At 49.0% G+C, this 26,742-nt stretch overlaps 12 protein-coding genes across 12 annotated transcripts; 5 read left to right on the plus strand and 7 right to left on the minus strand.

Annotated features, from left to right (window-relative positions):
• Positions 1 to 529: 529 nt before the first annotated feature.
• Positions 530 to 1,226, plus strand: DEU56DRAFT_791581 (ribosomal protein L13-domain-containing protein; the record flags this gene model as incomplete). Its single annotated transcript, XM_041352665.1, has 4 exons — positions 530 to 576; positions 632 to 755; positions 811 to 965; positions 1,025 to 1,226. Exons 1-4 carry the CDS (start codon positions 556 to 558, stop codon positions 1,223 to 1,225), a joined length of 501 nt encoding a protein of 166 aa, XP_041210463.1. The 5' UTR covers positions 530 to 555.
• On the minus strand, positions 1,227 to 2,769 carry DEU56DRAFT_791584 (uncharacterized protein). Its single transcript, XM_041352666.1, has 4 exons — positions 2,716 to 2,769; positions 1,876 to 2,640; positions 1,491 to 1,830; positions 1,227 to 1,444 (listed from the first exon to the last, which is right to left on the minus strand). The coding sequence occupies exons 2-4, from the start codon at positions 2,410 to 2,412 to the stop codon at positions 1,311 to 1,313; spliced, it is 1,011 nt and encodes a 336-aa protein (XP_041210464.1). The 5' UTR covers positions 2,413 to 2,640; positions 2,716 to 2,769; the 3' UTR covers positions 1,227 to 1,310.
• DEU56DRAFT_870465 (uncharacterized protein) lies at positions 2,736 to 7,490 on the plus strand (the record flags this gene model as incomplete). Its single annotated transcript, XM_041355634.1, has 24 exons — positions 2,736 to 3,091; positions 3,148 to 3,313; positions 3,366 to 3,592; positions 3,652 to 3,805; positions 3,858 to 3,962; positions 4,014 to 4,159; positions 4,208 to 4,319; positions 4,370 to 4,534; positions 4,589 to 4,710; positions 4,762 to 4,969; positions 5,024 to 5,173; positions 5,220 to 5,318; positions 5,374 to 5,567; positions 5,608 to 5,758; positions 5,810 to 5,882; positions 5,931 to 6,055; positions 6,105 to 6,255; positions 6,313 to 6,428; positions 6,470 to 6,613; positions 6,669 to 6,746; positions 6,796 to 6,865; positions 6,921 to 7,051; positions 7,103 to 7,189; positions 7,242 to 7,490. The coding sequence occupies 24 exons, from the start codon at positions 2,736 to 2,738 to the stop codon at positions 7,488 to 7,490; spliced, it is 3,579 nt and encodes a 1,192-aa protein (XP_041210465.1).
• Positions 7,283 to 8,997, minus strand: DEU56DRAFT_243568 (aspartate-semialdehyde dehydrogenase). The gene is made up of 2 exons (XM_041345271.1): positions 8,588 to 8,997; positions 7,283 to 8,532 (listed from the first exon to the last, which is right to left on the minus strand). The coding sequence occupies exons 1-2, from the start codon at positions 8,877 to 8,879 to the stop codon at positions 7,706 to 7,708; spliced, it is 1,119 nt and encodes a 372-aa protein (XP_041210466.1). The 5' UTR covers positions 8,880 to 8,997; the 3' UTR covers positions 7,283 to 7,705.
• An 89-nt stretch (positions 8,998 to 9,086) lies between these two features.
• DEU56DRAFT_870467 (uncharacterized protein) lies at positions 9,087 to 9,667 on the plus strand (the record flags this gene model as incomplete). Its single annotated transcript, XM_041355635.1, has 2 exons — positions 9,087 to 9,393; positions 9,630 to 9,667. The coding sequence occupies 2 exons, from the start codon at positions 9,087 to 9,089 to the stop codon at positions 9,665 to 9,667; spliced, it is 345 nt and encodes a 114-aa protein (XP_041210467.1).
• Positions 9,668 to 9,975: 308 nt separating this feature from the next.
• On the plus strand, positions 9,976 to 10,999 carry DEU56DRAFT_791606 (uncharacterized protein). The gene is made up of 5 exons (XM_041352667.1): positions 9,976 to 10,157; positions 10,216 to 10,222; positions 10,276 to 10,469; positions 10,521 to 10,587; positions 10,639 to 10,999. Exons 1-5 carry the CDS (start codon positions 10,069 to 10,071, stop codon positions 10,801 to 10,803), a joined length of 522 nt encoding a protein of 173 aa, XP_041210468.1. The 5' UTR covers positions 9,976 to 10,068; the 3' UTR covers positions 10,804 to 10,999.
• A 2-nt stretch (positions 11,000 to 11,001) lies between these two features.
• On the minus strand, positions 11,002 to 13,890 carry DEU56DRAFT_900203 (uncharacterized protein). Its single transcript, XM_041356506.1, has 2 exons — positions 11,813 to 13,890; positions 11,002 to 11,760 (listed from the first exon to the last, which is right to left on the minus strand). Exons 1-2 carry the CDS (start codon positions 13,778 to 13,780, stop codon positions 11,038 to 11,040), a joined length of 2,691 nt encoding a protein of 896 aa, XP_041210469.1. The 5' UTR covers positions 13,781 to 13,890; the 3' UTR covers positions 11,002 to 11,037.
• Positions 13,891 to 14,565: 675 nt separating this feature from the next.
• DEU56DRAFT_733032 (P-loop containing nucleoside triphosphate hydrolase protein) lies at positions 14,566 to 17,121 on the minus strand (the record flags this gene model as incomplete). The annotated part of the gene is made up of 11 exons (XM_041348314.1): positions 14,566 to 14,655; positions 14,708 to 14,776; positions 14,828 to 15,384; positions 15,432 to 15,603; positions 15,650 to 15,723; positions 15,773 to 15,971; positions 16,026 to 16,099; positions 16,153 to 16,304; positions 16,354 to 16,807; positions 16,868 to 16,948; positions 17,001 to 17,121. 11 exons carry the CDS (start codon positions 17,119 to 17,121, stop codon positions 14,566 to 14,568), a joined length of 2,043 nt encoding a protein of 680 aa, XP_041210470.1.
• A 316-nt stretch (positions 17,122 to 17,437) lies between these two features.
• DEU56DRAFT_979307 (inosine triphosphate pyrophosphatase-like protein) lies at positions 17,438 to 18,736 on the minus strand. Its single transcript, XM_041359738.1, has 6 exons — positions 18,682 to 18,736; positions 18,535 to 18,627; positions 18,421 to 18,485; positions 18,250 to 18,355; positions 18,004 to 18,193; positions 17,438 to 17,949 (listed from the first exon to the last, which is right to left on the minus strand). Exons 1-6 carry the CDS (start codon positions 18,698 to 18,700, stop codon positions 17,844 to 17,846), a joined length of 579 nt encoding a protein of 192 aa, XP_041210471.1. The 5' UTR covers positions 18,701 to 18,736; the 3' UTR covers positions 17,438 to 17,843.
• Positions 18,737 to 18,850: 114 nt separating this feature from the next.
• Positions 18,851 to 23,497, plus strand: DEU56DRAFT_791632 (uncharacterized protein). The gene is made up of 10 exons (XM_041352668.1): positions 18,851 to 18,988; positions 19,041 to 19,228; positions 19,403 to 20,618; positions 20,672 to 21,141; positions 21,191 to 21,310; positions 21,363 to 21,682; positions 21,733 to 22,186; positions 22,242 to 22,437; positions 22,489 to 22,832; positions 22,889 to 23,497. Exons 2-10 carry the CDS (start codon positions 19,103 to 19,105, stop codon positions 23,306 to 23,308), a joined length of 3,666 nt encoding a protein of 1,221 aa, XP_041210472.1. The 5' UTR covers positions 18,851 to 18,988; positions 19,041 to 19,102; the 3' UTR covers positions 23,309 to 23,497.
• A 209-nt stretch (positions 23,498 to 23,706) lies between these two features.
• Positions 23,707 to 24,998, minus strand: DEU56DRAFT_791633 (HotDog domain-containing protein). The gene is made up of 5 exons (XM_041352669.1): positions 24,544 to 24,998; positions 24,421 to 24,478; positions 24,267 to 24,371; positions 24,148 to 24,217; positions 23,707 to 24,091 (listed from the first exon to the last, which is right to left on the minus strand). Exons 1-5 carry the CDS (start codon positions 24,794 to 24,796, stop codon positions 24,011 to 24,013), a joined length of 567 nt encoding a protein of 188 aa, XP_041210473.1. The 5' UTR covers positions 24,797 to 24,998; the 3' UTR covers positions 23,707 to 24,010.
• A 774-nt stretch (positions 24,999 to 25,772) lies between these two features.
• Positions 25,773 to 26,687, minus strand: DEU56DRAFT_870473 (HotDog domain-containing protein; the record flags this gene model as incomplete). The annotated part of the gene is made up of 6 exons (XM_041355636.1): positions 25,773 to 25,868; positions 25,923 to 25,992; positions 26,046 to 26,150; positions 26,205 to 26,262; positions 26,320 to 26,566; positions 26,643 to 26,687. 6 exons carry the CDS (start codon positions 26,685 to 26,687, stop codon positions 25,773 to 25,775), a joined length of 621 nt encoding a protein of 206 aa, XP_041210474.1.
• Between the last annotated feature and the right edge of the window lie 55 nt (positions 26,688 to 26,742).

Below are 26,742 nucleotides of genomic sequence, written 5' to 3' on the forward strand. Positions count from 1 at the left end.
AGAACTCGAGGAAGTTGTCATGCATGCTAGCGCTGGATAGAGTTCGTTTTCAGTGAAGTGACCGAGTCAGTTTCCTATCAGTGATTCAGCGTACTATTGATGCAGCGGGATCTATTCCTGACGTGCCTACGGCGTACTGCTGCGGCTAAGTGACCAATCCTGGTCATTATATCAATATTTCAACAGCCGTATCAATAAATCAACTCCGTGCTGTTGGTCACATTGATATTGATTTGTGCTACAGGGCATTGAACAGTGGTTGCTAGACGATGTCTACTTCGGTCGACTTAAAAGACATTTTGACAACTATCGAACCCTGTCGTATCATGTCAGGAATGCCATTCTGAAGAGTGCGTACAGTGCAAGCGCGACGCTACAATATGCTATTTATCGACCGACTCGTACAGCAGATATGAGCCGAGATTTAGATTTGCCATGGGGAGGCCAGCACTAAGTAGTGCGTGCGGTAAGGTAGACAAAACTAGTAGCCATGATGTCACGTGCTTGTACTTCTTCACTTTGCAAACGCAATTGCCTTCATCAACCAGCACTTTCATGTCTCAAGCAGTAGGCAACGTACGCCATTTTTTTGGTATGCAAGGGCGAACATTTAACTCGAGGCTTATCATAGACTGCTCTTGCCTACGCGCGAGTATGGCATCATGTCAATGCTTCTGACCGCGTTCTTGGAAAATTGGCGGAACGAATAGCTCTCGTGCTCATGGGCAAGCACAAACCGATATACGACAAGAGCTGTATGTTCTCATTCCCTGATCATAATTCACGCTCTCTCGCTCATGCACATTCTAGTGGACTGTGGGGACTACGTCGTAGTTACAAACGCAAAACACATCAAGGTGACTGGTCGTAAAGATGAACAGCTGGTATACCGCAAGCACACGATGTTCCCCGGTGGGTTGAAAGAAACTGAGTATAAGGATATGATGGAGAAAAAGCCTTATGAGGTTCGTTTCGTGGTTCGACGAAAAAGACCGTATGCTTACCCCGCTCTGTGCGAATGTAGATCATACGGCACGCAGTGTCCGGTATGTTACCCAAAAACAAGCTTCGGGAACGTCGATTGGAACGACTTAAAGTATTCGGAGGGTCGAATATGGGGATATATAGAGGGAATATTTTGAAGCGGTGGGAGGATGGGACGCTGACGGAGGATTATATTCTGAAGCTAGATCCAAAGAATAGGATGAAGGCGAAGGCGAAGTAGTATTTCTCCTCATCTTTTTGCTTGTCATCTAATTCATTTATTACGCTGGAATATAATATACTACTGCGCGCACACGAACAGGGTGCTAACAATCGGATTCGAGTGAAGGTGAGTAAGAGCTTCGTTCTGTCGAATAGTCCCGCTGTCGCACTCGGTTTGCATGAGTACCGGAGAAGCCAGTGATCATTGCGTGCGCAATTTGCTCCTGGAGAATGATTCCTGGACACTGGTTAGCGTGTCGGTGAGGAGCAATGATTTTGACTACCTATTGCAACCAAAGCTGAGCCGTCAAGAGCCTTGTACATGTCTTTATGTTCTTCGTTGCGGGAAGCGTTTTCGCCATCTTCCTCGTCTTCCCATTCATCTTCCTCATCCCCCGGCTCATCTTTCTCATCTTCCAATTGATCGTCGTCGTCATCTGCCTCGAGGGAAGAATCCCTCGTCCACAGTGCCGGATGGCTTGTTGTCTGATCGTGAATATTAGACACACTCTTTTTGGAGCGCTGGGCTTTCCTCTCGTCTCGGTAACCCTTGCTTCTGTCGGACAAAACGCCCCTTTCCTGATAGTAACGGCTGGCGAAGTGGTGAATGCATTTTAACAGCTCCTACTAATGATAAGCGAACATCATTGGATGAAGATTGACTCTTACGGGTGGTGGGTCCGGGAGCGTGATTTTGATCTCTTCCGATTCCGAATCAGTTTCGGACGAGGACGAAGACGAAGAGGAGGAGTCGCCTTCGGAGGTTGATTCTGATCGTGGAAAGGCAAGATGCGGGGGTGTGGGTTCCAAGAATGAAAAGTCCTCTGTGAAACTGCGTCGTTTCCTCGCCCTGAAATTCTTGCCGGTACGGTCTCTGGTACTGTCCTCCTCATCGCTCTCAATCACCTTTTCTTTGCCTTTCTTACCTGTCCCTACCGTGAATTCATCCTCGCCCAACTCATCCGAAAGACGAATATCAATAAACTCTCCATCCTCATCATCCGCCTTAGCACTCGCATTTCTAGTTTTACGCACGACAGCTTTACCCCCTGCATCCCGGGCGATCCAGTTTCCTCTGGTGTCTGGAACTGTTGATGGAGCTGTGCGTGTGCTTCTGTTGATAGATGATTGTTGGACTCGCGAGCCATCTGGGTGAAGGCGTAGGGTTGCCAGATCATGTGTGGTGCTTTTCCGTCTGATGCTCATGGGAGTCGAATCTCGGATCGGGATGACGGACTACGTAATGCGTTAGAGAAAACTCCCGAGCTGGTTTCCGGGTGTTAAAGCTGTAACCTGTGCAGGCAACCGCCCAACGCAAATGAGACCTAAGAAGTGTTAAGAAGTGTTAATGATATTCAAGGATGGTCTACAAGGCAGTCCTAGTCAGATTAGTCTCTTCGTAGTCCCATAGACCCGGCCCTAAACGCGTCGCGCCTACCATGTCAAACAATCCCAAACATTCAAAACGCGTCAATTACAAAGTACTGTACAGCTTCCTCCAAAACTTACGCGTTCCTGTGCGACAACACATGCCTCGTCGAACAAGAGCAGAACTGGTAGAGGTCGATACAGACTCTCTCAAGGAGAACTCTGCTCTTCCGAATGGCGTCAAGGACGAATCCGTCAAAAAGGAGAAAGTAAAGGATGAGAAAGGGAAAGGCAAGGCAAAGCGTGTCGAGCCTGAACCTACGGACGAAGAACTAGATCAGACTCAGGCTGGTGACGATGCCGATGCCGACGCTGACGGCGATGCTGACGGTGATCCTGAGAACATGGACGGATCTCCCAGAAGCCGCAAGCGCACTCGTGTCAATGCAGAAGGCGACTTTGTTCCCTCCACCCCGAAGAGGGAGCAAGTAGCGACTCTTCCTCGCGATGACGATGGGTGAGGCGCCGGAAGGCCCTTGCCAATTGTTATTGTTTCTCACTATTGTCTCTTAGCTTCATCCCCGGCTCTATCGTGCGCATTCAGTTGCACAACTTCCTTACGTATGATTGGGTGGAGTTCCGACCCGGTCCTTACCTCAACATGATACTCGGACCCAACGGCACTGGTAAAAGCAGCATTGCTTGCGCAATTTGTCTCGGACTCAACTGGTCTCCGAGTGTGAGTCTTTTTTGTTATTCCCGTGTTTGTGCCTGAAATCTCCCTTCACCAGATTCTTGGTCGCGCAAATGAGATTTCTAGCTTTGTCAAGCATGGCAAAGACAGTGGCTATATCGAAATTGAACTTAAGGGTGCAAAGGGTCAAAAGAACCTCGTGATCCGACGCAACTTGAGCGCCAAGTCCAAAGGGTCGACTCTGACTCTCAACGGGCAATCTTGTACTGGGAAAGAGATTACTAACCGCATGGCGAAACTCAATGTTCAAGTCGGAAACTTATGGTACATTGCCCTTTCTGTGCTGAGCGCTGATTCTGATTGCATGTATGCGCGCTTTTCAGTTCATTCTTGCCTCAGGATAAAGTCTCCGAGTTTGCGCAAATGACTCCGCAACAGTTGCTTAGAGAGACGCAACGTGCCGCGGGGGATGTTAATTTGTCAAATTGGCATGACACATTGATTACCGCCGGCAAGGAGCTTAAGAACCTTCAAGATGTTTGTGAATTCTCTGCTTTAATATTGTGTTTAATTTACGGGTGCCTCGCAGAAATCCAATGATGAGCAAGAGCGGTTGAAGACGATGCAAGAGCGTAATGGTCAACTTGAGCGAGACGTTCAACGTTATCAAGAGCGCAAGCGTATCGAGAAGGATGTGAGTAATTTGATTCATGGTGTCGATACGCGCTGTTGACAACTGTTATAGATAGCTGTCTTAGAAGTGTTGATTCCTGTTAACGAGTACCATGAAGCTAAGGAGCGCTATCAGAAAGCAAAAGATCGCCAGCGGGAGTTGCATGCCCGGGTACGGAAATTGAAAGATAGGAACGCACCTGCGCATGCCAAGCTAGAGTATGCTCTTCTTCGTAATTCACTGCCGATTCACTCATATACTTCAAGGCAGCTCGCAGCTCAGCACAAGGAATATGAGAAAGCACGTGAGAAAAAGAAGGCTGCATCTCGCCAGAAGTTTCAGCAGATGAAGAGTAAATGGACCGAGAACGACAAGCTTGTTCGTTTGATGGTTCATCTTCGTTTCTTGTCTAATCATTAGCCGTTCAGGAACGTGACGCCGAAGACGTTACGAACAGACTTGATGGTCTCAAACGGGCCGAGAAGGAGCGCATTAAGAAGATCAAAGAAATCCAAGGGCACAATGAGAAATGGCAGAATGAGCTTGACAACCCGCCTAAACTAGAAGACGTAGAGGCCATCAATGCTGAGATGGTTCGTGCACCGCATGAGTGGGCGACGCAATCCGTGCTAACAGCCATTTTCTAGAGGAAAGTCAACCGAGAGCACAACCAAACTACGACACGGATGGAGGACTTACAGGAGCGACAAAGGAAGAATGTTGACTCCTCAGCCTCCCAACAGGCAAATATCAGTGGTGCATTTGACCAGTAAGCAATGCCAGTTAACGATTCGGTACGAGCATAACGCATTCATCACAGGCTGAAAAACCTTGAAGACGAGCGCCATCGTAAACTCGAGAAATTGCGAGGCTGGGATCGAGATATGGCCGATGCAGTTGTGTGGCTTCGTAATCACCAGGACAAGTTCAAGATGGAGGTGTTTGAGCCCCCCATGATATGTTGCACTGTTCCGGATCGACGCTATACCGATGCCATAGAGGCATGCTTTAATCAGGATCAGCTCAAAGTTTGCACCACATCCTGTTCATCACTCTAAATCAGGTGGCTGATTGACTTGCAGATTCTTGTCACGCAATGCGAAGAAGATTATGCTGCCCTCAATTTTCACTTAAATGACAGTGAGCAGGCCGGGCTCCGAAAGGGTGCGCGTATCAACATCTGGTTCAGGCCTAAGGTGGACCTGAGCCCTCCTCCCATGAATGAGGCAGAGGTGCGTTAGTGTCATCTCTGCTGAATGATCTAACGCCCTGCTGTAGTTGAAGGCACTTGGTTTTGATGACTACGCAATTAACAAGCTTGAGTGCCCCGACGGCCTTCTGTGGTTCCTCACGCGAGAAGTCAACTTACACCGCACCGTCAGTGAACCGGTCTTGTTCTAGTAACACACGCTAACTAGACTTGTGGTGTCAGGCTATTGGCTTGGACGCTTCTAAGGTTGATGTAAATGCTGCTATGGAAGCTGTTTCCCGAGACGGTAGCGGGGCGAAGTTCATCGCGGGAAGAGTGATGAACACGGTTTCACGATCTCGATATGGAAAGCGAGCAGCTGCGAACATGACAAAGGATCTCCGTCCAGCCCGCAATCTTGTCAGCAGCACGAGTAAGTAATTCATCATCGCGCCGTCTTGTGGAGTATATTTACAGGGCTGCAGTCGACCCTGAGATCAAGAATAAACTCGATCAGACTATTCAGGATGCAAGGCAGGCTCTTGAAGCCATCAACGAAGATGCGAACAACCTTGCGGCAGAGGAGCGTGAGATTAGGGCCGAGGAAGCTCTGTTCAAGAAGACATTTGTATGTCATTTTTGTGTGTCGGAAAGCGAATGTCACTTATCATGTCTGCAGGACGCACTCGAGGCGCGCAAGAAGGTTGTCAATAACCAGAAGAAGCATTTGGCTACGCTCGCGGCTAAAATCGGTGCATATTGATGCCGATCGGCCGTTTTCATATCTAACCGCACCACAGAAACCAACAAGAACAAGCTGAGGGATCTTGAGAACGCACCCTCCGTGGAGGATGAACGAGCGAAGCTCAAGAAGAGGCTTTTTGAAATATCGAAGAAGCGCGTTAGGATTGTGAAGGAATACACGGTTGGTTTTCCTCTGTCGCAAATGCGTGAGCGAAATTGACAATCCACAGCAACTGATTCGCGCTGCAATAGCTGATCAAGTTGAAGCAACTCGCAGTGGACTTGAATTTCTACAGGTCGGTGCAAACAAGAACGCGCTTGAAGCCCTGTGTCAAGAGAAGGATGAAAAGTACCAACGGGCTCTTGCCGAGTTCGAAGAAGGTTGGTCATCAGACTTTCCTGCAACATCCGCGGATATGAAGTAATCATCAACAATAGCTGATCAACTATTCGTCACGACAAAGGCTGACGCGAAGAATAAACGCGACATCAGTCTAGATCTTGTTCGGGGCATGGACCAAGAATTCCAGCAACAATTCGCCAAGATGGAAATGGTGAGCGACCCTGATGTGATGTCAATAGAAGGCAGAGATAGCTTACACCCATACAGGATGGTTCGGTTCACGACCGGAGCGTGAATGACCTGCGGACGGAGCTAGATGTTCAACGCGCCAATCTTGATATGATCTCGTTAACGAACCCTGGCGTTGTGGAGCAGTATGAGCGGCGAAAGGATGAGGTTTGCTTGCTCCACCTCTGATATGAGGGTCTTCATTGACAACGATGACAAACAGATCGAAGCCCTGACGAAAACTCTAGAAGAAAGAGAGAAGGCTACCCGCAGAGTGGAACGAGATATCAAGAATGCCAGAGTGGGCGGTGTTCTTGCTTGCTTCATTTCATTTCTGAGTTTTCCGTCAGGATCGTTGGCAACCTGCTCTCGAACAACTGGTCGCGAGCATCGGAAAAAAATTCTCCGCTGCATTTGATCGTCAGTCACCAAACCCTGCTGGGCGTCATGAATTTACGTTTATCGACTTTTGCAGGCATTGGTTGTGCAGGTGAAATCCGCATCAGCCCCCATGACGATTATGACAAGTGGGCGATCGACATTCTCGTTAAATTCCGTGATAACGAGAAGTTGCAACTTCTTACGGGACAGAGGCAGTCAGGCGGCGTAAGTAGGGATTAAACTTACTCCGCGCATGATATTTACATTGGGTTCCAGGAACGGTCACTCACCACTATCTTATACCTGATGAGTTTGACTGAAGAAGCCCGAACGCCGTTCTCTCTTGTTGACGAGATTAACCAGGTACCCTCATTGACCCTGTTTATACGTCAAGTGCTGACAACGTTTTCCGAAGGGCATGGATCAACGCGCCGAGCGCGCGGTACACAATTCCTTGGTCGAGGTCACATGCAAGCCTGACAGCGCACAATACTTCTTGATCACCCCTAAGCTGCTTCCTGACCTAGACTATCACGAGCGCATGAAGATTCTTTGTGTCAACAACGGAGAATGGCTTCCCGAAACGCCAGGACTGGGTAATATGAATCGCATGATAGAGACCTTTGTACAGCTGAATCGCGATCGTTCCTCCCGAGCTGGTTGATCAAGATGTTTTGCTCACATTTTTGTTACAATACTGTATCAACGTCATCATCGCACTAACCTGCAGTATACAATTGTACCAGTCACCAATGCTTTCGCCCATAATATACTCGCAGTAACATAAAGCTATTATTTGATCTTTCTACTATCGTGCAAGACCGCCGAACTTCTAGATCTGGCACATTGTTCAGGCTACGCGGCATGGGCGCGCCCCCGTTACTCCACCTTTACAACCCCTTTCAACACCGCGAGCTCCGCGTTAATGATGCTGCTCGTGGCTGCTCCGATAGAGACGTTGTTCGCGAGGACAACGAACTTTATGTCGAGAACGGGACATTGGCGCACTCTTCCCACTGACACGCCAGCACCGTCTTGGTAATATCGGTCCAGCCGAGGCTGAGGGCGATCCGGTTCTTCATGCACAAAAATGGCATGGACAGGAACAGAAGGGCACCCAATGGACTGTGCCTCCGGAGTATAAGCCACCAGCGCCTCGCGGACTTGCTGCGGGCTGGGAGGCGGTCTCTGCTGAAACCGTACAGAGACGCACATCGTATGCCCGTCAACGACCGGGACTCGATTACACGATGCGGATACGCGTAATGGATGACGTGCGTGCATATCAAATGTCTTCATTCCATCATCTCCATCAGCGATCCCTCCCAAAATTTTCAGCGTTTCCCACTCCATTTTCTCTTCTTCGCCTCCGATGTAGGGCACGACGTTATCAATGATATCAAGACTAGAAACACCTGGGTATCCAGCACCAGAGATGGCTTGCATAGTAGTAACCAGACATGATTCGATGGGTCCAAATGCCTTCTCCAGGGCGCGAAGGGGTATAACGTAGCCCGTCGTGGAGCAATTGGCATTGGTAACGATAAATCCCTTCTTGAGTGGGGGATCTTGCAGCGCTTGCTGCTGGGGAATGATGGATAAATGAGAGTCGTTTACGAGGGGGACGATCAGAGGTACGGAGGGGTCTCTGCGGTAATTTTTGGCGTTAGAGAAAATGGCGAGATCGGCGCTTCTGAACGCAGATTCTGATATTCGTAAATATAAGGCGCGAAAAGATGGGTTATACGCCTTGGGACGTACCTATTTCTCCAGCTGCATCGGCGTCAAGACCAGAGAAGATGATAGCACACTCCGCAAAGTGCTCTGGGTAGCACTGGCGCACTATCATATCGCGGACGACAGTTGGTATGGGAGTCGTCTGCTTCCACATAACAGCCTGTGAATATGGCTTCCCAGCCGATCTTGAAGATGCTCCAAGTGCATGGATGGCGAACCATGGGTGTTTTGAGAGCAGAGTGATGAAACGCTGCCCCACAGTACCCGTCGCACCAAGAATCCCGACTTTGATCTGCTTGCCTGGATTGTTGGACATGACGACTTTACCCTTATTTCTCCTGAGAGATGGAAATATTAGTTGTTGGACAACTTTCTGCTGTTGATTCGACCTTGTAAAGGCGCGAAGTCACGATAGATCATCTCGTTCAGTATCGGAAATGCAACCGTGGGAGATCTTTCCGGTGTCCGAGTCGTACACTCAACGCTTATTCTGCGCCCACACTCAACATCAACATCATCGTCGATGGCGACAACTACAGATAATGCAGCTCAGCTTATATTTGCACCGAATGTCCTGCACAATCAAGCGCTGACATCTGTCAAATTCCTGTCTTCTTGCTTCGCTGGCGCTGTTTCAGGAATCCTCGGACTAGAGAACTGGCTAGGATTCGCACTGTTTATAGCATCCATCGTTTCAACCTCATTTATCATCTACGCCATAAACTGCAGAGGGAAACCTGCCAAGTACTTGCCTGGCGGACTTGGGGAGCTGGTCAACCCTGGCCAAGACAACATCTTCACATTTATTCTTGTATGGACACTGTTTTACGGTGCGCACTTAAGGCTTTTGGCCGCTCTACACTTATTTACGCAAGCTTGACTCACCAGGGATTATACATGGTAAGAAATGCTAGAATCCTCGGACAGACGGATCGGTGGTGATAATCCTGATTTTATTACCAGTGTACGACTGAACGGACAATTCACTTCCGTCTGGTTCAGACCTTTATCCACGTGTGTTGTTCCTTGTCATTTTGGGAATGAGCTTATCGATTCCAATACGTAGAAGTGGAGCTCGCTAGTCATCTCATCGGTAAAGCTTGACCTGTTTACTGGGTTTCTTCTCATGAGCACTATTGTAGTTTGCATACACCTGCATACACACACGAAGGTCGCGCGCATGATCAGCTTTCTTTGGCATAATTTAATAATTTCACTTGATAACCTAGAATAAGAGGTGTTTGCCCATCGCACTTGAAAAGTGTGGAAGACAGGCAGAAGCCCTGAGGCAAGGGGATCAATGAAATGACCGGTTTCGGCTGCTAAAATGAACTGGGAGCCACGAGGAGCCACGTGGGCTTCTTTACGTGGGCTTCTTTGTGGCCGTGCCTACAATCTCTTATTCCCAATCTAGCATGTTCTTGTGCGTGAAAAGGTAAGCTACATATGAGCGACCGGGATGCAACGACCCAGAACCCCCCCGTCTTTCTTCCACCTCTCCCGTCATGTCTGGCTCATACGTCCTCCTTCAGTTCGGATCAAATCTCTTCAGTCATAGATTTGAGGATCTCGAGAGCAGACCAGCGTTCACGGTGTAAGTACCTCTTTGAACGCCCGAGGCTTAAATTTAATCCGTGACGGCCGAATATTAGGAAAACGGTAACAATGTCCGGGGCTCAGTGTTCAGCATCCTCTGACATGTCATTCCAAAGGTTGACCAACAAGTGAATGTAATTGTCCACATCGCTCGCGAAGCGGCTTGGAGCCAGCAGCACCCAGAAATTATGGGTCCCAGCAATTCTTACTTGTATTTCGGCCCATCCAGAGCACCAGGATACCTTGTGTACGGTAATGGGCCGGAGGTCACTATGGCCAATCATCTACGCCACAAGAAAGATGCCAGCACGTAGGTGTTGCAAATGAGATGTCGTTGAATTGAAATACTAAATAATCGCAGATCGCGCTATTTCACGGCGCAGAATGGTAAGGAGCTGAAGTGGAAAGTTTTTCCTCAGAAGATGGAGGTGGGATGTTTGCTAGCTTTCGTGCCTTGTATTTTGCTCATAGAATTTCAGTGCATAGACGGACGCTCTACGATCGCTACGTGGGAGCTCAGCCAGCCGGAAGATGTCTTCAGCGCTCGTCTGACCATCAAGCATTCCGGCCTTTCTATGGTCACTGAAATTTTAACTACTTTGTGTCTGAACCGCATGGCTCTGGATTTAGAGTGGAAGCTGTAACAGTTTTTCTTCCTCACCATTCGTCTTCTATGTGATATAATACATCCTCATTTCCCGTCTTGGGACTCGCACCCACATGCCACTTTGTTCTACTACTCTCACACCACAACATACTTCACAATACGTGTATTCAACACACACTCCGTACTGCCGTTTAGCTTACACACACATCATCTCATATTCATTAGCATCTGCTTTCTCATGTTTTCGATTAAAAAAATCATTATATCATCCCTACTCTTCGCTGCGCAGCTCGCTTTGCAACTCTAACAAGCGTGACCATTCTGCCTCGTCTTCGAAGTCTTTTGAGCGCCCCATAAACGTGCGCACGATACTGCGCCCCTGGTGTCTCCAATTGATGCCTTGCACCCGCGGCCCGAAATTTCTTAAAACATCCATCACGTCCTCGACTTCATTTACAGCTTCTCGCCACTTTTCAATGTCAGTCTCTCCCTTCTCAAACGTTCCCGCCACGCCACAGCGATACCCGTCCAGGTAGGCTTTCAGCACATCTTCCCACCGTGATTGCCAAGTCAGAAGACGTGCATAGGCGCGGAAGATGCGAGGAGATGACACGCGTGGAAGAATGGTCCGGTCAAAAAGTTCCAGTACTCTCCTGAGCAGCCCGTGACCCTCGTTGGGATTGGTTACAGCATCCCGCCTCCTATCGTCATCCCCAGCTGCCTGATCGAGGTCAACTGGGACCCTGGTAACGGCATTTACCAAGCGCTCCAGGACTTCTTCATCGACAGATTCTGCACCGGTTTTTGCACTCCGTTCTTCAACGATACGCGTCAATGCACGGCATGCCTCTGACAGCTCCCCAACATCCATGGCGACGATCATATAATTTGTCCACATGCGCCAATTGTCATAGCTGTATTTCAAGCCCTGTTTTAAAGCACGGAATGCCAACATCCTGTTTGAGAAAGATTTTGCCTTGCTAGGCTGGTCTTCCTAAACATAAACTTGAGTTCGTACAGGGTGACGAAGATTCATCCCCACTTACCCCATTCACATTCGATCCGGAGATATTCTGGGAGGGGTCCAAACGGAGGTACATACTAGCCAAATTGTTCCAACTCTCTCCGTCTTCATCGTCGATAGAAACACATCGACTAAATGAATCTCGGGCCCCCTCCCAATTTTCGAGACGAATATAGGCACACCCTAGGATAAACCAAGAACGGGACAATAACGGATTGATCTTCACCGCACGCTGCAGGCAGGGAATGGCCTTCTCGAATTCTCCGCGTGCGAAGTAGTAGCCTCCAAGAGACCGCATTGCACGGCCGGAAGTCTCCTTTGACAGCGCCCATGCACGCTCATAATGCTCAACTGCATTATCAGGTTCTAAATCTCCGAGAAGACACCACAACTTCGCCTGTCGCGCTGAATCTAGTTTTCCGCGCCGCGGCGAAGGTAAATCTTTACCCCGCAAAATCACACTCTCTGCTTCCTCTTTGCGGCCCTCAAGTAAGTCACGTACAATGGCAACCGCTCTGTCTGTCATCTCCATAGACTGCCAGCACTTCACAACCTCCTCCCACATCTCAAGGCGTTCGAAGATCTCTAAGGCTGATTTTACCACCCCAAGGGTGAGGAAACGTAATGCTAGTTCGCGTTCCATCTCCCATTTGCTTGGAAGCGGTATTGAATGGAAGTAAAGCAGCCGTTCCGGCAGGGGGGAATCAGCAGTCGGCATCTGGTCTACGAGGGCTTGGAGCTGGAGTACTGAGCGCTCAACAGTCCGCGTGCGTGTAGACTCGAGCCGGGACCGTAGAAGCAGAGCCATAGTGTGGACTGACCAATTCTTTGGATGGGATATGACGCGTGCGACGTAAGGGGACATCTGTTCGCTTGTGAGGCCGTGTGAAGGGGACGTATTCCGTACATTGAGGCAAAGGGACAGAAGTATACACTGATCGAGTGGGTGTAAAGGGGGTTGTGAAACGGGATCCAGATGGCTCAGCAGACTGGTTGCCGATGAGGGGGCAGATGATGTGAATACAGTTTGTTCGAGAAGCGTGTCGTCATTCAACTCCAAGGTAACAGGGAGATTGGAATCTATTGAGATAGACACGTTGACAGGCGTACGTGACTGATCGGCAAGATCGTCGGGTACATCTTCGGCGGGGAAGTTATCCCCTTTCCGACTCTCTGCAAGTAGAACCAGTTGGCTAAGATCTTTTTGTTGAAACTTCGTTCGTCTCCCGAGCGCTCCCGAGAGTTCATACTGTAATCCCGTAGCACGTGCCGCTCGAACAAATAGATCGGAAGCGACTTTATCATGACCAAAGATGTGTTCGAGTCGACCCTGCTCTAGCTGCAGACGACCAGCCAAATCGCGATCTCCCGTATCTCCCGTAAGGGTCGGCAACAGGGACACTAAGGAATCACGGGCGTCCGTTGGAAGCGGCACTGTCTCGTCCAGTAACTGTTCATGAATGATTGTTGTACGTAATCTCCACCAGGGAACGGATATGCAATGATGATATGGCAAGGCGAAAATGAGTTGGGCGAGACGCAAAAAGGTTGCGTGTTGTGCGAGGTGGTAAGCAGGCTCGCCGCCGTAAGCAAGCTCAGTCACCGCCTTCATATCAAGGACCTCATCAGAAACCAAGGTTGGGTTCATCACGTCCACGATCACTTCCGATGGTTTGATATTGAGGTCCGGACCAGTCCAGTTTGCCTGGATGAAAGCATGTAAACATGCGACGGCTAGAATGATCTGGATGATCTCTTTTTCTGCCTCATCTGTTACAGATGGTAACTGCCATGAGAAAGATTCTTCATAGCCTTTCTCCTGCAGCCCAGATGCCCTAAAAAGAGCTCGGCCCCAAGGTGAGGTTAGCACTTCCCGAAATTTACCATCAATGACGTCTTTTGCAAGTGTTGCAGTTCCAGGACGCGACTCCAGCTCTGTGAGCTTGGAATCCCAATGTCCAGTTAGCAGAGAATTTTCAAGAGGATCCATGATATTTCAGTTGAACCACCGTACGATGAGAGAGATGAAGAGATGAAGAAGAAGATCATGATTGTATTTGAAATCGATTACCACAGATTACCAAGTTCGGTGTTGCCCGCGATTGATCGTCGAAGTCCATGTGGCTACCAACGGTGAGATTACTTAATATTTTCCCCTTGCGAAGCTTCTAATAGTTCTATAACTACTAGTATCATAGTGTGGAGGCCACATCATCTCTAAGTCGTTACCAGATTCGAGGATCCCGGACTATCTCCAATTATTTTCGTATTGGTGAGTTTCAATCATTAATGAAAAGCTTCAGCGCATCAGGCCAATTCCCCCCATCAGAGGGTTTGAGCCATGAGGACTTCAACCTTAGCGAATTTGAGCATGCCGGGCAGTACCTACACGACTAGCCTCGAGGCCTTTGCCCTGATCTTAATTGGATCGATTTCAGACAGCTGTTGGGCCCACCTTCCCCACCACCAGGCCAACCCTGGTACACGACACTACACCCGTACTTGTCTCATGCATCACACCCTCACGCTATAAATTCATGGTTGATGGTGGCACGTGTATGTATCCACAACGCTGAGGCTGGCTGACCAAGAGCCAGTTGATAAAGTCTCTTGTAAACAAAGCTTGCCGCCTCGATGATCAACGAGATGCGTGAGTCTGGGAATAGGAAGCGTATACGTGCTTCTCTGAGATGTATAAAAATGGCTAATCCAAGCTTACGGTATGCTAGATCCCGTGCTAGATCCTGTGAGTGCACGAGAAAATACGCGCGTACGTTATGCTTCCTTCGCTACTGGTGTGACGTTGCTAAAGAAGCTCTTTGGAACGGAGGACACGCCCCTCGCGTAAATCTGGCTTGTGTAGACCTGTGCCACAAATGCTTAAACAATGAACAACGGGGGAAAAATGATCACTCACAAGCTCATCGTAGATGATAGCAGGTACTTTTTTGTCGCAGAGCGTGGAACCCGGATGAATTTTAATGACCTCGTACACGTTCAGTCTTCTGTGTTAGGAGAACGAGTGGGTGAAACTCACAGAATGACCCATCGTTTGCTTGTATGTTCCATCCGGTTGTAAAAATGCCGACTGTTGAACAAGACCAGTGACAAAGCATCTCAGTACTGGCTCCTCGCTATTCGCCGTGGAAGCATGCCAGTCAATGCCAACTCGTTGACACGTCTGCCTTAGCTGATCTCGAATCTTCATCGCCTCCACGAACGTTCTTTCGTTCACGAAATGCTGGCGACACCATTCTTTTCTCGCACCCTTGCTCTCAGATGCGGCTATTTCTTGGTACGATCGGAGGGTGTTGAGCATCGTCATATGGTCCCCGCTCGCATGGCGGAATTTGCCCCGAGCTTCTGCGACGGCATCGCGCTGGTCGGAGATATCGAGGAAGAGCGTAGAAGAGGACGAGAGAAGGGACACGATGTCTATTACCTCAGAGGTGCAGCCGTGGGTTTTGGATGCGAGGATGATGCGCGCGAAGTACGGCTCCACGGGAAAGGACGCCATTTGACGCCCCAATGCGGTTAGTGTCTTGGAGTTGTCCAGCGCACCAAGAAGCCAGAGAGTCTTGAGTGCGGAAATGACTGAAAGAATATCAGGATTGGTATGGAGATATGTCAGGGGGTCGTACCTGACCCAATCTCGGGAGGATCCATAAAATCTACTGCTTCAAAGTCTTGACCAAGGCATTTCAATTGTAAGACGCTCTGGGTTAAGCTGCATCGGCGAATCTCCGGCTCTGCGGAAAGCGCCATTGCATTGAATGCGTCTTCTGTGTACAAGCGGAAACAAAAACCTGGACCCTACTTCACGTCAGACGTGTCAAGAGAGACAAGGTTCAGGGCATACTTCGCGACCGGCGCGACCAGCCCGCTGCATAGCAGACGACTTTGTGATATCTCGAGTCAACAGGGTATCGAAACCTACCGAAACGGTCAGCTGTGAACCCAAATGGACAATCACCCTCATTACCTCCACCAGTATCCTTCGACAAATATCTTTTTTCTTTACACTTGCCGGTATCGATTACGTATTTTATTCCGGGTATCGTGATGGACGTCTCGGCGATGTTGGTAGCAAGAATACATTTCCGGGTGTTTGAAGGGGCGGACGAAAATATTCTAGCCTGCTGCGCGGGCGGCAAGGCAGCATACATTGGGCATGTTAGGACCTAGGTGAGGATCACAGTGAGAACGAGAGTCATCAAAACGTAAGAATGTCGTACACTCATACGCTCCTCAGGGAGTCTGCGAGCATACATTTTTATCGATTTGTCCAGACTTTCGATATCCTCTTGACCTGCACGAAATCAGACATTAGCATGGATGATGCCAGCAGAAATACACACTTACCTGGAAGAAATATAAGGACATCTCCTGGAGGTCTATCAGTATGTATTTGGAAGAACGTCCGTAGAGCAGCATCGACGTAGTCCGTCTGGCTGACGGATGTATGGAATATTTGAACAGGGTGTTGTCGGCCCTTGACATAGAGTATCCGAGCACTGCGGTAGTCATTAGCATGTACATCGTTCGTGCAAGTAGTGCACTTACTTGTTATAGAACTTGCTAAATTTCTCGGCATCGAGCGTTGCACTCATGACGATGAGCTTCAACGGATTAAGGGCTGATGCGGGACCCTTTCCCTTCCCACTGACATCACTCCCACTATTTCTGGCGGTCTGTATCGTTTTCAGGTTTGCTATTAGGAAATCCGTCCGAAGAGTTCGTTCGTGCGCTTCGTCAATAACTATGACGCTGTATCTCGACAGCAACTGATCCGAAAGCAGCTCTCGCACGAGCATACCGTCACTGACGTATTTTATCCGGGTATCAGAACTGGAAGCCTCATCGAATCTCACGGAGTATCCGACAAGTCCACCAACGGACACGTTTTTCTCTGCAGCTACGCGAGCGGCGAGCGACGTTGCCGCTACTCGACGTGGTTGGGTGACAGCAATCATGCCCTTGCCTGCAATACCCGATTCGAGGATGTATTGAGGGACTTCTGTACTTAAGATGGAGTCGTGAGGTGAAATAGCAATGATATGATTGCTAGCAGACGCACGAGTGGTTTTTCCTGATCCTGTCTCTCCCAGTAAAATTGTTGTGTCATTTTCCTGTATTTCGCGGATGAGAGCTTCCCGTCCTAGTGAAGACGCTGAGCAGAAAATCGGATGATGGATGGATGGGCTACTTACCTCGTGCTATTGGAAGCTGCTCGCGTTGTTTTTGGAGGGAGTTCACTGGCCGCGTTTTCACAGAGGTTACGTCGTCATCTAGACGAATTCTGGCCTTCTTTCTTGGAGTATGGATTGACATAGATTTGGAATAGCCGCCAGGCTTGCTCACGTTGCTATTAGATGGGAGCTACTGTCTGAAATGATCTGGAAGTAAAAGATGGGTTCCTCCCCGTGGTGTCAGAACGCGGGTGTCCGCTAGCGCTAGGGGCCTGGTAGTGTGAAGCGTGTGCGCTGGGTGCCTTCAACACCACTTGAAAAAGTTGTGTCGGAAATCGGGAGGCGGGAATCCGAATCTTCACCGGATCAGAGAAACTCTATTTGCGTAGCCGTCGGCCAACCTCGGCCAACGTGTAATATCAGTATCACAGCAACAGAAACTCAGTATAATATAAACGACCACCCTTCGCCTGTCATCTCGAGCACTGAGCAGGTACATGGTACATCCCGTTCACCACAATTAGGTTGCGTCCATTGGAATTTCTCTTCAAGACAGACATGTTGATCTCACGGAGATGAAGTTGACTCCAGCTCGTCTCAGCTTACTCTGGGATGAATGAGAAGGGATAGAAGAAACTGAATGCAATCGCGGAGCATGTGTCCACAAACCCCGCTAGGAGATGTGACGCTAATAACATGCTGACCTGTAATGGCACGGGCCTTGATTGCTTTCGTGAAGTGGTCCTTGAAGGTAGGTGCAAATCGTTTTACTGCAAGTCAGAATCGAATTCACGAAACTTCAAATTTATGTTGTCGCACAGCCAATTGTATATTGGATTGTGGCTATCCTACAAAGAAGCAGCTCTAGCTATTCTCAGTGTCAAGGGTCGCCAGATATACCCTGAGCTTATCTAGTGCACAGTATCGGTGGGAAATGATGTTTTTCTGTTCCTTGGTCATTTCGGCGAAGCTTTGTTGCAGTTTCAATTATGGAGGACTGAGCAAAAATTCGCGAGAGACTCACGTTTTGTCAAAACCTTTGGGCTGGAAGATGGGGTCCCAGCCAAAATCGCCAGGTCCCCTGGCAGGGACGATCGTTCCTTCTGTGCGGCCCTCAAAGAGGATCGGCTCAGTGCCCGGACCCGCACTGTACGCAAAAGTACAGAGCGCATAGGCGTCTTTTGTTGGGAATCCTACGAGCATATTGTTCAAGCCTACTCAGACGCGTTCAGAAAGTCTCGTTTGGCGGAATGTCCCTCCACCCACCAACCTTCATGGCCGAGTGTCTTCATAAAGTGCTTGATGTATGGACCAGGTAGCCCGTTATATGCTACGAAGCACAATGCGGTATCCTCCGTTATACACGACTTCCCTAGCTGAAAGAACGCATAAGCATCGAGGGGGGGAGGCGGATCCGTAAATTCAGATCCAAGAGACTGACCAGCTCAGATGCGCGACGGCATTTCGCAATGGCGACCTCTTGAGTCGTGCCCTGCAGTTCGGGTACTAGAATGTTTGATCAGCTGGCGAATAATAATTGATCAGAAGAACTTGCTATCTAAGTCCTGCGAGTCTATTTCTATTGGTGTTCCCTGAGCTAAAATGTACTTGGTCTCCTTCAATTTATTGAGATTTCCGGTTACAAATGCTGATGAAATGTTGTCAGAACATATTCGACGTGGCAGAAACAACCACGACGTACTCAGACACTTGGAGGTCATTGCAGCAGCAGAAGAAGTGGAGTCGAGATCTCATCCTTCGGGCGCCTGAATGGAAGATCAAGCGACGCTGATAATCTAACCGATCTGCTGAGTCATCATTAGCCAGGTGGATCTGAGCCGGTTCGGGTCGTGTTCGCGAGTACTACTAGTAGTTGTTCTCATCGAGGTTAACGTCGACGGGTTCGTGGAATTTCAACGAACTGGACCCTCACACCATCGGGTCACTCGGAACAACTGACCACTATCATCACATCTATACCACTACCTACTGACCTTTCCAATTAACAGGTGTTCTCTTTCCGCTGTCCCCTGCTACGTGTTCTAACATGCATTTCTTCAGGAGCCTTTTGACTGTCATTTTCAACAGCAGATCGTTCGTCTGTGACGAGCTATATCGGTACAATGCTCGAGTATGTGTATGCACTTCACGACTTTCAACCCGAACATGAGGACGAAGTCTCCTTCCGTGCGGGTGAGCCCATCGAGGTCATAGAGAAGGATGATCAATACAGCGATGGCTGGTGGCAGGTGAGTACTGTTTGATGCTTTAACCCGGCACACGGTCTGCATGTAGGCATGCACAACTCTGCTGCCCAATTTCAGCCCACGTAAACTCCACAGTGCCCCGCACTTTTAGCCAAATTTAAATGCGTTTGCTGTTTTGCTCCAGGATGTTAACTTATGCACATACTTTATTATCAGGGACGCAATCTTGCGGGTAAAATTGGCCTGTTTCCCAAAAGTTATACTACACCGGCTGCCCCTGCCCCTGCTCGTGCAGCTTCCCCAGAATCCACCACTGGCCCTTCCATTCACGAGGCTCCTGAAATTTTACAGTCACAAGATGAAGAGGCAGCTTCAATCATTGGTAGCGACGCCGAGTCCAACATTGGTGTCGCCCTCGGCGAACCGCCTTCAGGACGTCAGGAGGAAGTCATGCAGGCTACTATGACGGACGTCCAGAAGGCCATTGAGCAGCTTGGCCGAGATGATCGAGATGGAAGCCGCAGCTTCAGCTTCGCCAGCACTCGACACGGAGACACGGACCGTGAAACGGATACAGAAACCGACGGAGGTACTAGCTTACGGGAGGACGGAGAGGACTGGCACCGTAGTGCCCGAGACAAGCTTGCAGAACAGGCGCGTAAAGTTGTGGAAGCGAAGGCCGCTACGGATGTGGAGATTCGCTCTCTCGCTCCTCCGATAGACATCGAATTGAGTGATGAGAGTGAAGCAGAAGAAGTGGACGACACATTTCAGAATATACATCGGTTCGCACGCGATCATCCCCATATCCCCGAGGAAGATGAGGAAGATAATGACAACGATGGTGCAGTAACTCTGAGCCACAGCAGGAAGAACTCGAGCATGATTTCACCTATGACACTCCCCTTGGAAGATTTACCATCCCTTGCACCCAATGATGGTGAACAAACAGCCAAAGTCGATAGGACGTCGTTTTCTGTTACCTCAACCTCTCGCGCTATCTCCCCCGCGCCCACTGGTCATGAACGCAATGGATCTCAATCTCGGTCCGCTCCCGTATCTCCTATGGTCAATATATTCGCACCTGTTCCTGTTCTTGCCGTCGAACCCTCTTCCATACAGTTACCTGCTTCCCCAGAACCCACCACCCACGCTACACCCACGCCTGTGGTTCGCGAGATTCGCCAGGTTTCCAATGCTGTTTCCTCCCCCTCCCCACGTGTAGTCAGCCCACCACCGACGTCCAAGCACAACAGTGTTGCATCCAGCGGTCAAGCTTCTACCACTTCCATACCACAGACATCGTCTGAACCCACACGGGAAACCTGTAGTCCGATGAAGTCTGTTCCTCCATCGGAGTGGAGTGTCGAAGAGGTTGTTGACTGGCTGAAGTCCAAGGGCTTTGGTCAGGATGTCTGCGACAAGTTCATAGGTAAATTTCTTCTTTTTTTGTCGTACAATTTGAACTAATTTTGTACCACGTAGAACAAGAGATCACAGGCGATGTCCTACTTGAGCTTGACATCAACCTCCTGAAGGCTGAAATTGGTATCGTCGCATTTGGAAAGCGCATGCGCATTGCCAACGCTATCGCCGAACTACGCCGTCCTCCATCAATCATCTTCCCAGACGTCCAGCCCCAACATCCTCAGTCCTTGTCGCACTCTCATTCCTATTCCTACACACACTCGCGTTCTGGCTCGACTCATCAGTCGCTGAACAGCCCCATGTTCGCGACCACCATGAGTTCAGCTATTACTGCGCCGAACTCAGCAACATTTGGTTCGATGCGCAGTCCCGAGAGTCCAGCTGCAGACATGAGCCAGTTCGTAAAAAGAGTATCTAGTCTGTCAAGCACAGGTGCCAGTATTGTTGGAGGCTCGCTAGAAAATAATGTCTCGCCTGGCGTGGTGGGACTCGGCCTTGGGGTCCCGCCGAACGGCAACGAACACAAAGTTGGCGTTTTATCTTCTACTGTTGTTTCCATCACTCACGCATTATTAGCGTACGGGGTCAGGCCAACTTCTGCCTTCGCCTAGTGATGGTGCCTTAAACAAACGATCTCAAGAAGATGCACGTGAGCCTGAAGAGTTGCAAGACGATGATCGCGGCGCCCTGAGCGAGGTGATTTCGTATCTTCTTTCTATAGGTAGCATCAGTTAAACCTTTTCGGCAGGGAGAAAATGTACCTTCTGCCGCCAAGCAACGCCGGCGCCTCTTTGGGCGTTCCACAGAATCCACAACTACCGCGAAGGAGAAGGGTGACACATCCTCCAACAATAATTCTACAACTGCGCTCTCAGCTTCAGCACCCTTGGCGGTGACGGTGGCTTCATCGCGGAAGCGGGAGCTGCTGGACGACTCCAGCATTAGTAGTAAGCATAGCCGGAACAAACGGGATGGTACGACGAGAGGCACCGAACGGCATAGTTTGTTCGGAGGCACTTTCACGACCTCCCTCGGGAAGGGCAGGAAACCTCCACCAAGGACCAGTCCGTACGCACTGAGTTTTTTATATTATTTACTTGATCACTCACTCTAAACAGGTCATTGACTGACGAAAGTCCAATGGAGAAATCTTCGACTCTCAATCTTTCCCGGCTGTACAGTAGCAAGAAGCCCCCAGCTCGCCCATCCACGTCGGACGGATCGCTTTCCAGCACTCTTCGCAATCCCTCACGCAGCGATTCTCTTGATGAGAAGAAGAAGCTGAGAGAGAAGGAGAAGACGTCTGAGAAGTTAAGAGACAAGGACGTGGATAGTCAAACGCTGAAAGAGAAGGAATCATCGGCGGCATCGAAAAAACATGCCGATGGTCCCGAGAGCCAGTCTCGAGGTCCTAGTACGTTCAAGCCAGGAAAGAGTATTATTGACCAAATCGGCACCCCTGACCACCAAGGATGGATGCGCAAGAAAGGCGACCATTACAATGCCTGGAAGGTGCGGTACTTCGTTATCAAGGGCCCACATCTATACATCCTACGGAGCGACAACAAAACGGTGGGGGTTGCAGGCTACTTGATCATGAAGACATGCACTGATGCAAGTTGCTCAGGAGGTGAAAATCAAGGGCTACATAAATATTGTCGGATACAAGGTTATTGCGGACGAGAACGTCGATCCAGGACGTTATGGCTTCAGGATAGTGCACGACACAGACAAGACGCATTTCTTTAGCTCTGATGAGCAAACCGTGGTCCGTGAGTGGATGAAAGCAATCATGAAGGCTACCATTGGCAGAGACTATTCGAGTGAGTCTGAGCGGTCATCTTCGGGCGCTTACCTGACAATCTATTGAACAGAACCTGTTGTTTCTTCTGTCAACATTCCCACCATCCCTCTAACAGTTGCCCAAGCGATGAACCCTGCGCCTCGACCGCCGTCTCCTACCGTTCGCGATGCGACACAAAAAGCTTTGCGCCGCGAGAATCCAAATCAGCTATCTACTCGTGATGCCCGTGTCCTGATGGGTCTACCATCGCCGGATGCTAGTGACGCACAAGATAGCGAACGAGCGCGTCTCGATTCGTTCTTTACTCAGCAGTCAGTCTCAACCCAGCCTGAAGACGAGTCCAAAGCATCATCTTTGATGAATGAAGCTCCTCCCCGCCCGACTAGAGAGGCGCGCCCTTCGCCAACTACCGCGGTTTGTCCACTGCCTTCTCCGCGCGGTGTGGTACTGATCTTATGAACTTTGGACAGTTAAAACCTTCTGACGCAGGTCTGATCGAATGGGCTAATTCACACTTACCTGCGGCGTTACAAAATTATGATACCACTGGGCATCTTTATAGCGGTCTTGCGCTTCTTCGTCTCTCGGAATCAGTTTTAGGGAAATCGCCCTCACCGCCCGTGGCAGACTCAGCGTTCCCGTCTGGCCCCAACGATGATAAGCTGGATGGGCTATTCCGCCTGTTTGACTTCCTCCTCGACAACGATGTAAAAATGGGCAGCGTAAGCATCAACGATGTCCGACAAGGGAAACGCGATAAGATAGTACAGCTTCTCAAAGCACTCAAGGCATGGGAGGACAGGCGGGTGGACATATTGAGATCTATTGGTGCGGGGACAATTCAGGCTGGTCCCTTCATGGCCCCCGCTTTAAATACTTGGAAGAGGTAAATTCATTTGGACTGGATATCATTCGAGATCGCGGACTCGACCTCCATCATTCATTTGCGCTACATATATCATGATAACCCTCGTATACGGTTGGGTTTTTTCTCTGGATACCCGTCGAATACTTATCACATCCTGCGAAATAAAACTACATTATGTACATGAAATATGTCAACTTTCCTAGCAGTCAGGTATGATTAGTATTGTGGCATGTAAGAAACTATGAACACAGGTCAGATGTAAAGTAGTTAGCTGCCGCGCCTCATAATCGTTACAGCAGTTTGCGAAACTAATGGCACTAATGGCACTGGCGCGTTGTGGGAAAATCACAATTGAGATTTGGGACTTAGATTTTTTTTTACTATTCTGTGTTACATAATGCCGTGTCGCGTCCCAATAATTGATTTTCACGAAGACTAAGGATATCTTGCTCGTACAGGCGAATGGCAGCAAGTTTGACGTCGGATGAGATCTTTCGGTTGACCATACTAGTGGTATGTAGGTATATATAAATATTGTTGTCCGACGTGGTGCAATTGTTCAAATTTTTCTCTAAGTCTCAAAACGGTGAAAATTTTCAAAGTCCCAAATCCTCAATTATGATTTTCCCACAACACGCCAGTGCCATTAGTTTCGCAAACTGCTGTAAACCAAAAGGTAGAATACTGAAAGCCTAGAGAACTCAAGCAAGCCAGCGTACTTGCATCAGAGTTTGGATGACTCAGATGGAACCATGTTGATGTGTACAGCTGATGCGACTAATCGGTGTCGCGTGACACTCCAAACCTTTGAAGTCAGACATAAGTTGATGAAACGTGGGAGAGAGCTCGCCAGAATCTCACTTCACAACGACTTGACAGTGCCCGGCTACCGAGGGCAAGGGTCGTGTTCACGATACGTAACTTGTCGCCCCTGCCGAGATAATTCAGCAGAAGGGAGTTAGTGCGCTATTTGAACGTACGGCAATGCTGGTGAATGGTAGACAATGTTCAAAGATTGTGAGACGCCAAACACTCCTTGCCCCCTTGTCGCGGCTCCAAGGACATAAAAAGGCGCCGTCGAGCAGCTGAGCATCCTTATTAGCTTCAGGCAAAAAATGAGCAGAAGAAACATGCGTGTCAATCATCATGGCCAAGCATCCACCGTGCATATTTCCAGCACCATTAAGCATGTCTAAGAACACCCCACCATGATGATCAGTGTCAACAAGCAAAGCGAATGTGGGAAACAACATTCACCTTCATCCACAATCATCTCGAAGACAACACGTCCTTCGAATTTCTCCGGCTCCTCTGTCATTGGCAACACGGATGCCTCTGTTATTTGCATGCGGGACACGAATTGGGCTCCGAAGCCTCTGAAGGGCTTGCCAGTCGACCGCGAGACGTTGTTCGGCTGCATCGATTGCAGAGAGCTGAGCAATGCACGTTTTACTTCCGGAGAAGCATTCCCTTTCACTTGGGAGATGTCAACATCGCTTTCTGGCATCATGATCTGGAGGAAAGCCAAGCCACAGTTTGGGTACTAAAGATGCATGCTGGTGATAACAGTTTTGGAACCGAGTATGATTCAGACACAGCAACCCCGCCGAGCCACGTATGTCTAGTTGTTAGTACCTGAGCGAAGGGCCGAGTTTCGCCGGCAGGAACATGTTCGCAAGTCCGAGGATCCAGTAGCCATAATCACTGCATAGATTATTCGTCAGACCAGGAGGGCGAATTAGTATTCCTTCCTTCGTTCTCGTCCTCATTGTCCATGATTTATGAAAATCGTGAATTGCTCACTAGGGCTACAATGCTAGAGGCTTGATGCACGAAAGATAGGTCGTTGTGTTAAATGGCATACATCAATTCAGTTTCTCTCGCTAGTACTGCAAGCTCTCACAAGTATACCGTGACGGTGCTGAGATATAACTGCCAGGTAGAAGGATCTGTCGCATGAGTGTGAAAGAGCATGTGCTTTGAAATCGGCACCACCAAGGGCTGTGTACCATGGTACCTCGACACTCGATGAGGCCCAGAGTCCGAAAGATAGGAGCTTCGAGCACCTTGAAATTCTTTGGGTGTTTCCTGGATTCGAGAGGACGAGAGTTGATTAATTCATTTGAACAAGCTCGAGCTCCGTCAACGGACAATCCAATGGTACCTGGACAGTCGTGAAGCGTGTAAAGATAACGTTCGTCGAAGTTCGAACTAGTTCGCATGGTTGAATTCAAGGTGGACAAATCATTCAAATTCTGGAATGGCTATTTTTGGCCATCCACGCTAATTTTAGTACAGGGGCTTGGACGAGTCAAGGCTCAGCACGGTATACATAACTTGTCAATGAACAGAGTGTAGCACTAGAATAATCTGGATACCCGTCGAATATATCTACGAAACTACACTACGTGGAATAGGCCAGAAGTCAAATTTCCAAACAGCCAAGTACGATGAGGATCGTAATATGTTTAACTTGTCTACGTAGGTCAGAGTTTGGCAGATTCAGATACCTTCGGTTTAGATGGAACCATGTTAGTGTGTACAGCTGATGCGACTAACCGGTGCCGCGTAACATTCCATACCTTTTGAAACCATAAATAAGCCGATGAAGCAAGGAGAGCTAGCCAGAATCTCACTTCACAACGACCTGGGCATGCCCGGCTACCAAGGGTAAGTGTCGTGCTTACGATCCGTAGCTTGTCGCCCCTGACACGATGATTCAGCAGAAAGTAATTTATTGATGCGCCATTTGAACATACTGCACTGCTGGTGAGTGGTAGACAATATTCAGAGACTGTTGTATACCGAATACGCCATAAGCGCTTGTCGAGGCCCCAAGAACATAAACGGGCATTGACGAGCAGCTGCGCGATCGTATTAGCTCCATACGCAAACAAACATGAGTAGAAGAAACATACATGTCAATTATCATGGCCAAACAACCCCCGTGCATGGTTCCAAAATCATTAAACATGTCTAAAGGCACCCCATGATGCATCGATGAGCATAGCGTATATCAGAAACCAAGGGCACCTTCATCCACAATCACTTCAAAGACGGTGCGTCCTTCGAGTTGCTCCGGCTCCTCTGCCTTTGACAATACAGATGCTTCTGCCAATTGCATCCGGGACACAAACTCGGCTTTGAAACCTCTAAAGGGCTTGCCAGTCGACCGCAAGGCGTGGCTTGGCTGCACCAGAGAGCTGAGCAGAGCATGTTTTACCTCCGGAGAAACATTTCCTTTCACTTGGGAGGTGTCCACATTGCTTTCTGGCTTCATCTGGAGGAATGAACAAAAATTTGGTGAGCGATGCGCAAAAGGGGATGAACGCATAGAAGAAGGGGAATGAGGCGACGATTCTCGAAATCGTGTCCTTAAGTGAGCTTGATGTCTGCTTCATTGACAAAGAATCACATGGAAGGAGGATCTTCACGTTTGAAACGGGCATGAATTTT

Source organism: Suillus clintonianus, assembly GCF_016758775.1.
Source record: "Suillus clintonianus strain FC179 chromosome Unknown DEU56scaffold_21, whole genome shotgun sequence".
Taxonomy (NCBI): domain Eukaryota; kingdom Fungi; phylum Basidiomycota; class Agaricomycetes; order Boletales; family Suillaceae; genus Suillus; species Suillus clintonianus.

Coding starts and splice junctions, on each gene's coding strand:
- DEU56DRAFT_900203 (XM_041356506.1), bottom strand. CDS start 13,780: ATGGATCCTCTTGAAAATTCTCTGCTAACTGGACATTGGGATTCCAAG. Junction 11,761..11,812: donor CCGGATCGAATGTGAATGGG/GTAAGTGGGGAT, acceptor GTTTATGTTTAG/GAAGACCAGCCTAGCAAGGC.
- DEU56DRAFT_791606 (XM_041352667.1), top strand. CDS start 10,069: ATGTCTGGCTCATACGTCCTCCTTCAGTTCGGATCAAATCTCTTCAGT. Junction 10,470..10,520: donor CACAAGAAAGATGCCAGCAC/GTAGGTGTTGCA, acceptor AAATAATCGCAG/ATCGCGCTATTTCACGGCGC. Junction 10,588..10,638: donor TTTTTCCTCAGAAGATGGAG/GTGGGATGTTTG, acceptor ATAGAATTTCAG/TGCATAGACGGACGCTCTAC.
- DEU56DRAFT_243568 (XM_041345271.1), bottom strand. CDS start 8,879: ATGTCCAACAATCCAGGCAAGCAGATCAAAGTCGGGATTCTTGGTGCG. Junction 8,533..8,587: donor CGATGCAGCTGGAGAAATAG/GTACGTCCCAAG, acceptor TACGAATATCAG/AATCTGCGTTCAGAAGCGCC.
- DEU56DRAFT_791633 (XM_041352669.1), bottom strand. CDS start 24,796: ATGATGCCAGAAAGCGATGTTGACATCTCCCAAGTGAAAGGGAATGCT. Junction 24,218..24,266: donor TACCATTCACCAGCATTGCC/GTACGTTCAAAT, acceptor TTATCTCGGCAG/GGGCGACAAGTTACGTATCG. Junction 24,092..24,147: donor CACTGTCAAGTCGTTGTGAA/GTGAGATTCTGG, acceptor CTGACTTCAAAG/GTTTGGAGTGTCACGCGACA.
- DEU56DRAFT_979307 (XM_041359738.1), bottom strand. Junction 18,194..18,249: donor GAAGACACTCGGCCATGAAG/GTTGGTGGGTGG, acceptor GCGTCTGAGTAG/GCTTGAACAATATGCTCGTA. Junction 17,950..18,003: donor CCCAAAGGTTTTGACAAAAC/GTGAGTCTCTCG, acceptor ACTGCAACAAAG/CTTCGCCGAAATGACCAAGG.
- DEU56DRAFT_791632 (XM_041352668.1), top strand. CDS start 19,103: ATGCTCGAGTATGTGTATGCACTTCACGACTTTCAACCCGAACATGAG. Junction 21,311..21,362: donor ATCGCGGCGCCCTGAGCGAG/GTGATTTCGTAT, acceptor CCTTTTCGGCAG/GGAGAAAATGTACCTTCTGC. Junction 21,683..21,732: donor CCTCCACCAAGGACCAGTCC/GTACGCACTGAG, acceptor CACTCTAAACAG/GTCATTGACTGACGAAAGTC.
- DEU56DRAFT_791584 (XM_041352666.1), bottom strand. CDS start 2,412: ATGAGCATCAGACGGAAAAGCACCACACATGATCTGGCAACCCTACGC. Junction 1,831..1,875: donor CGCTCCCGGACCCACCACCC/GTAAGAGTCAAT, acceptor TATCATTAGTAG/GAGCTGTTAAAATGCATTCA. Junction 1,445..1,490: donor CTCAGCTTTGGTTGCAATAG/GTAGTCAAAATC, acceptor ACCAGTGTCCAG/GAATCATTCTCCAGGAGCAA.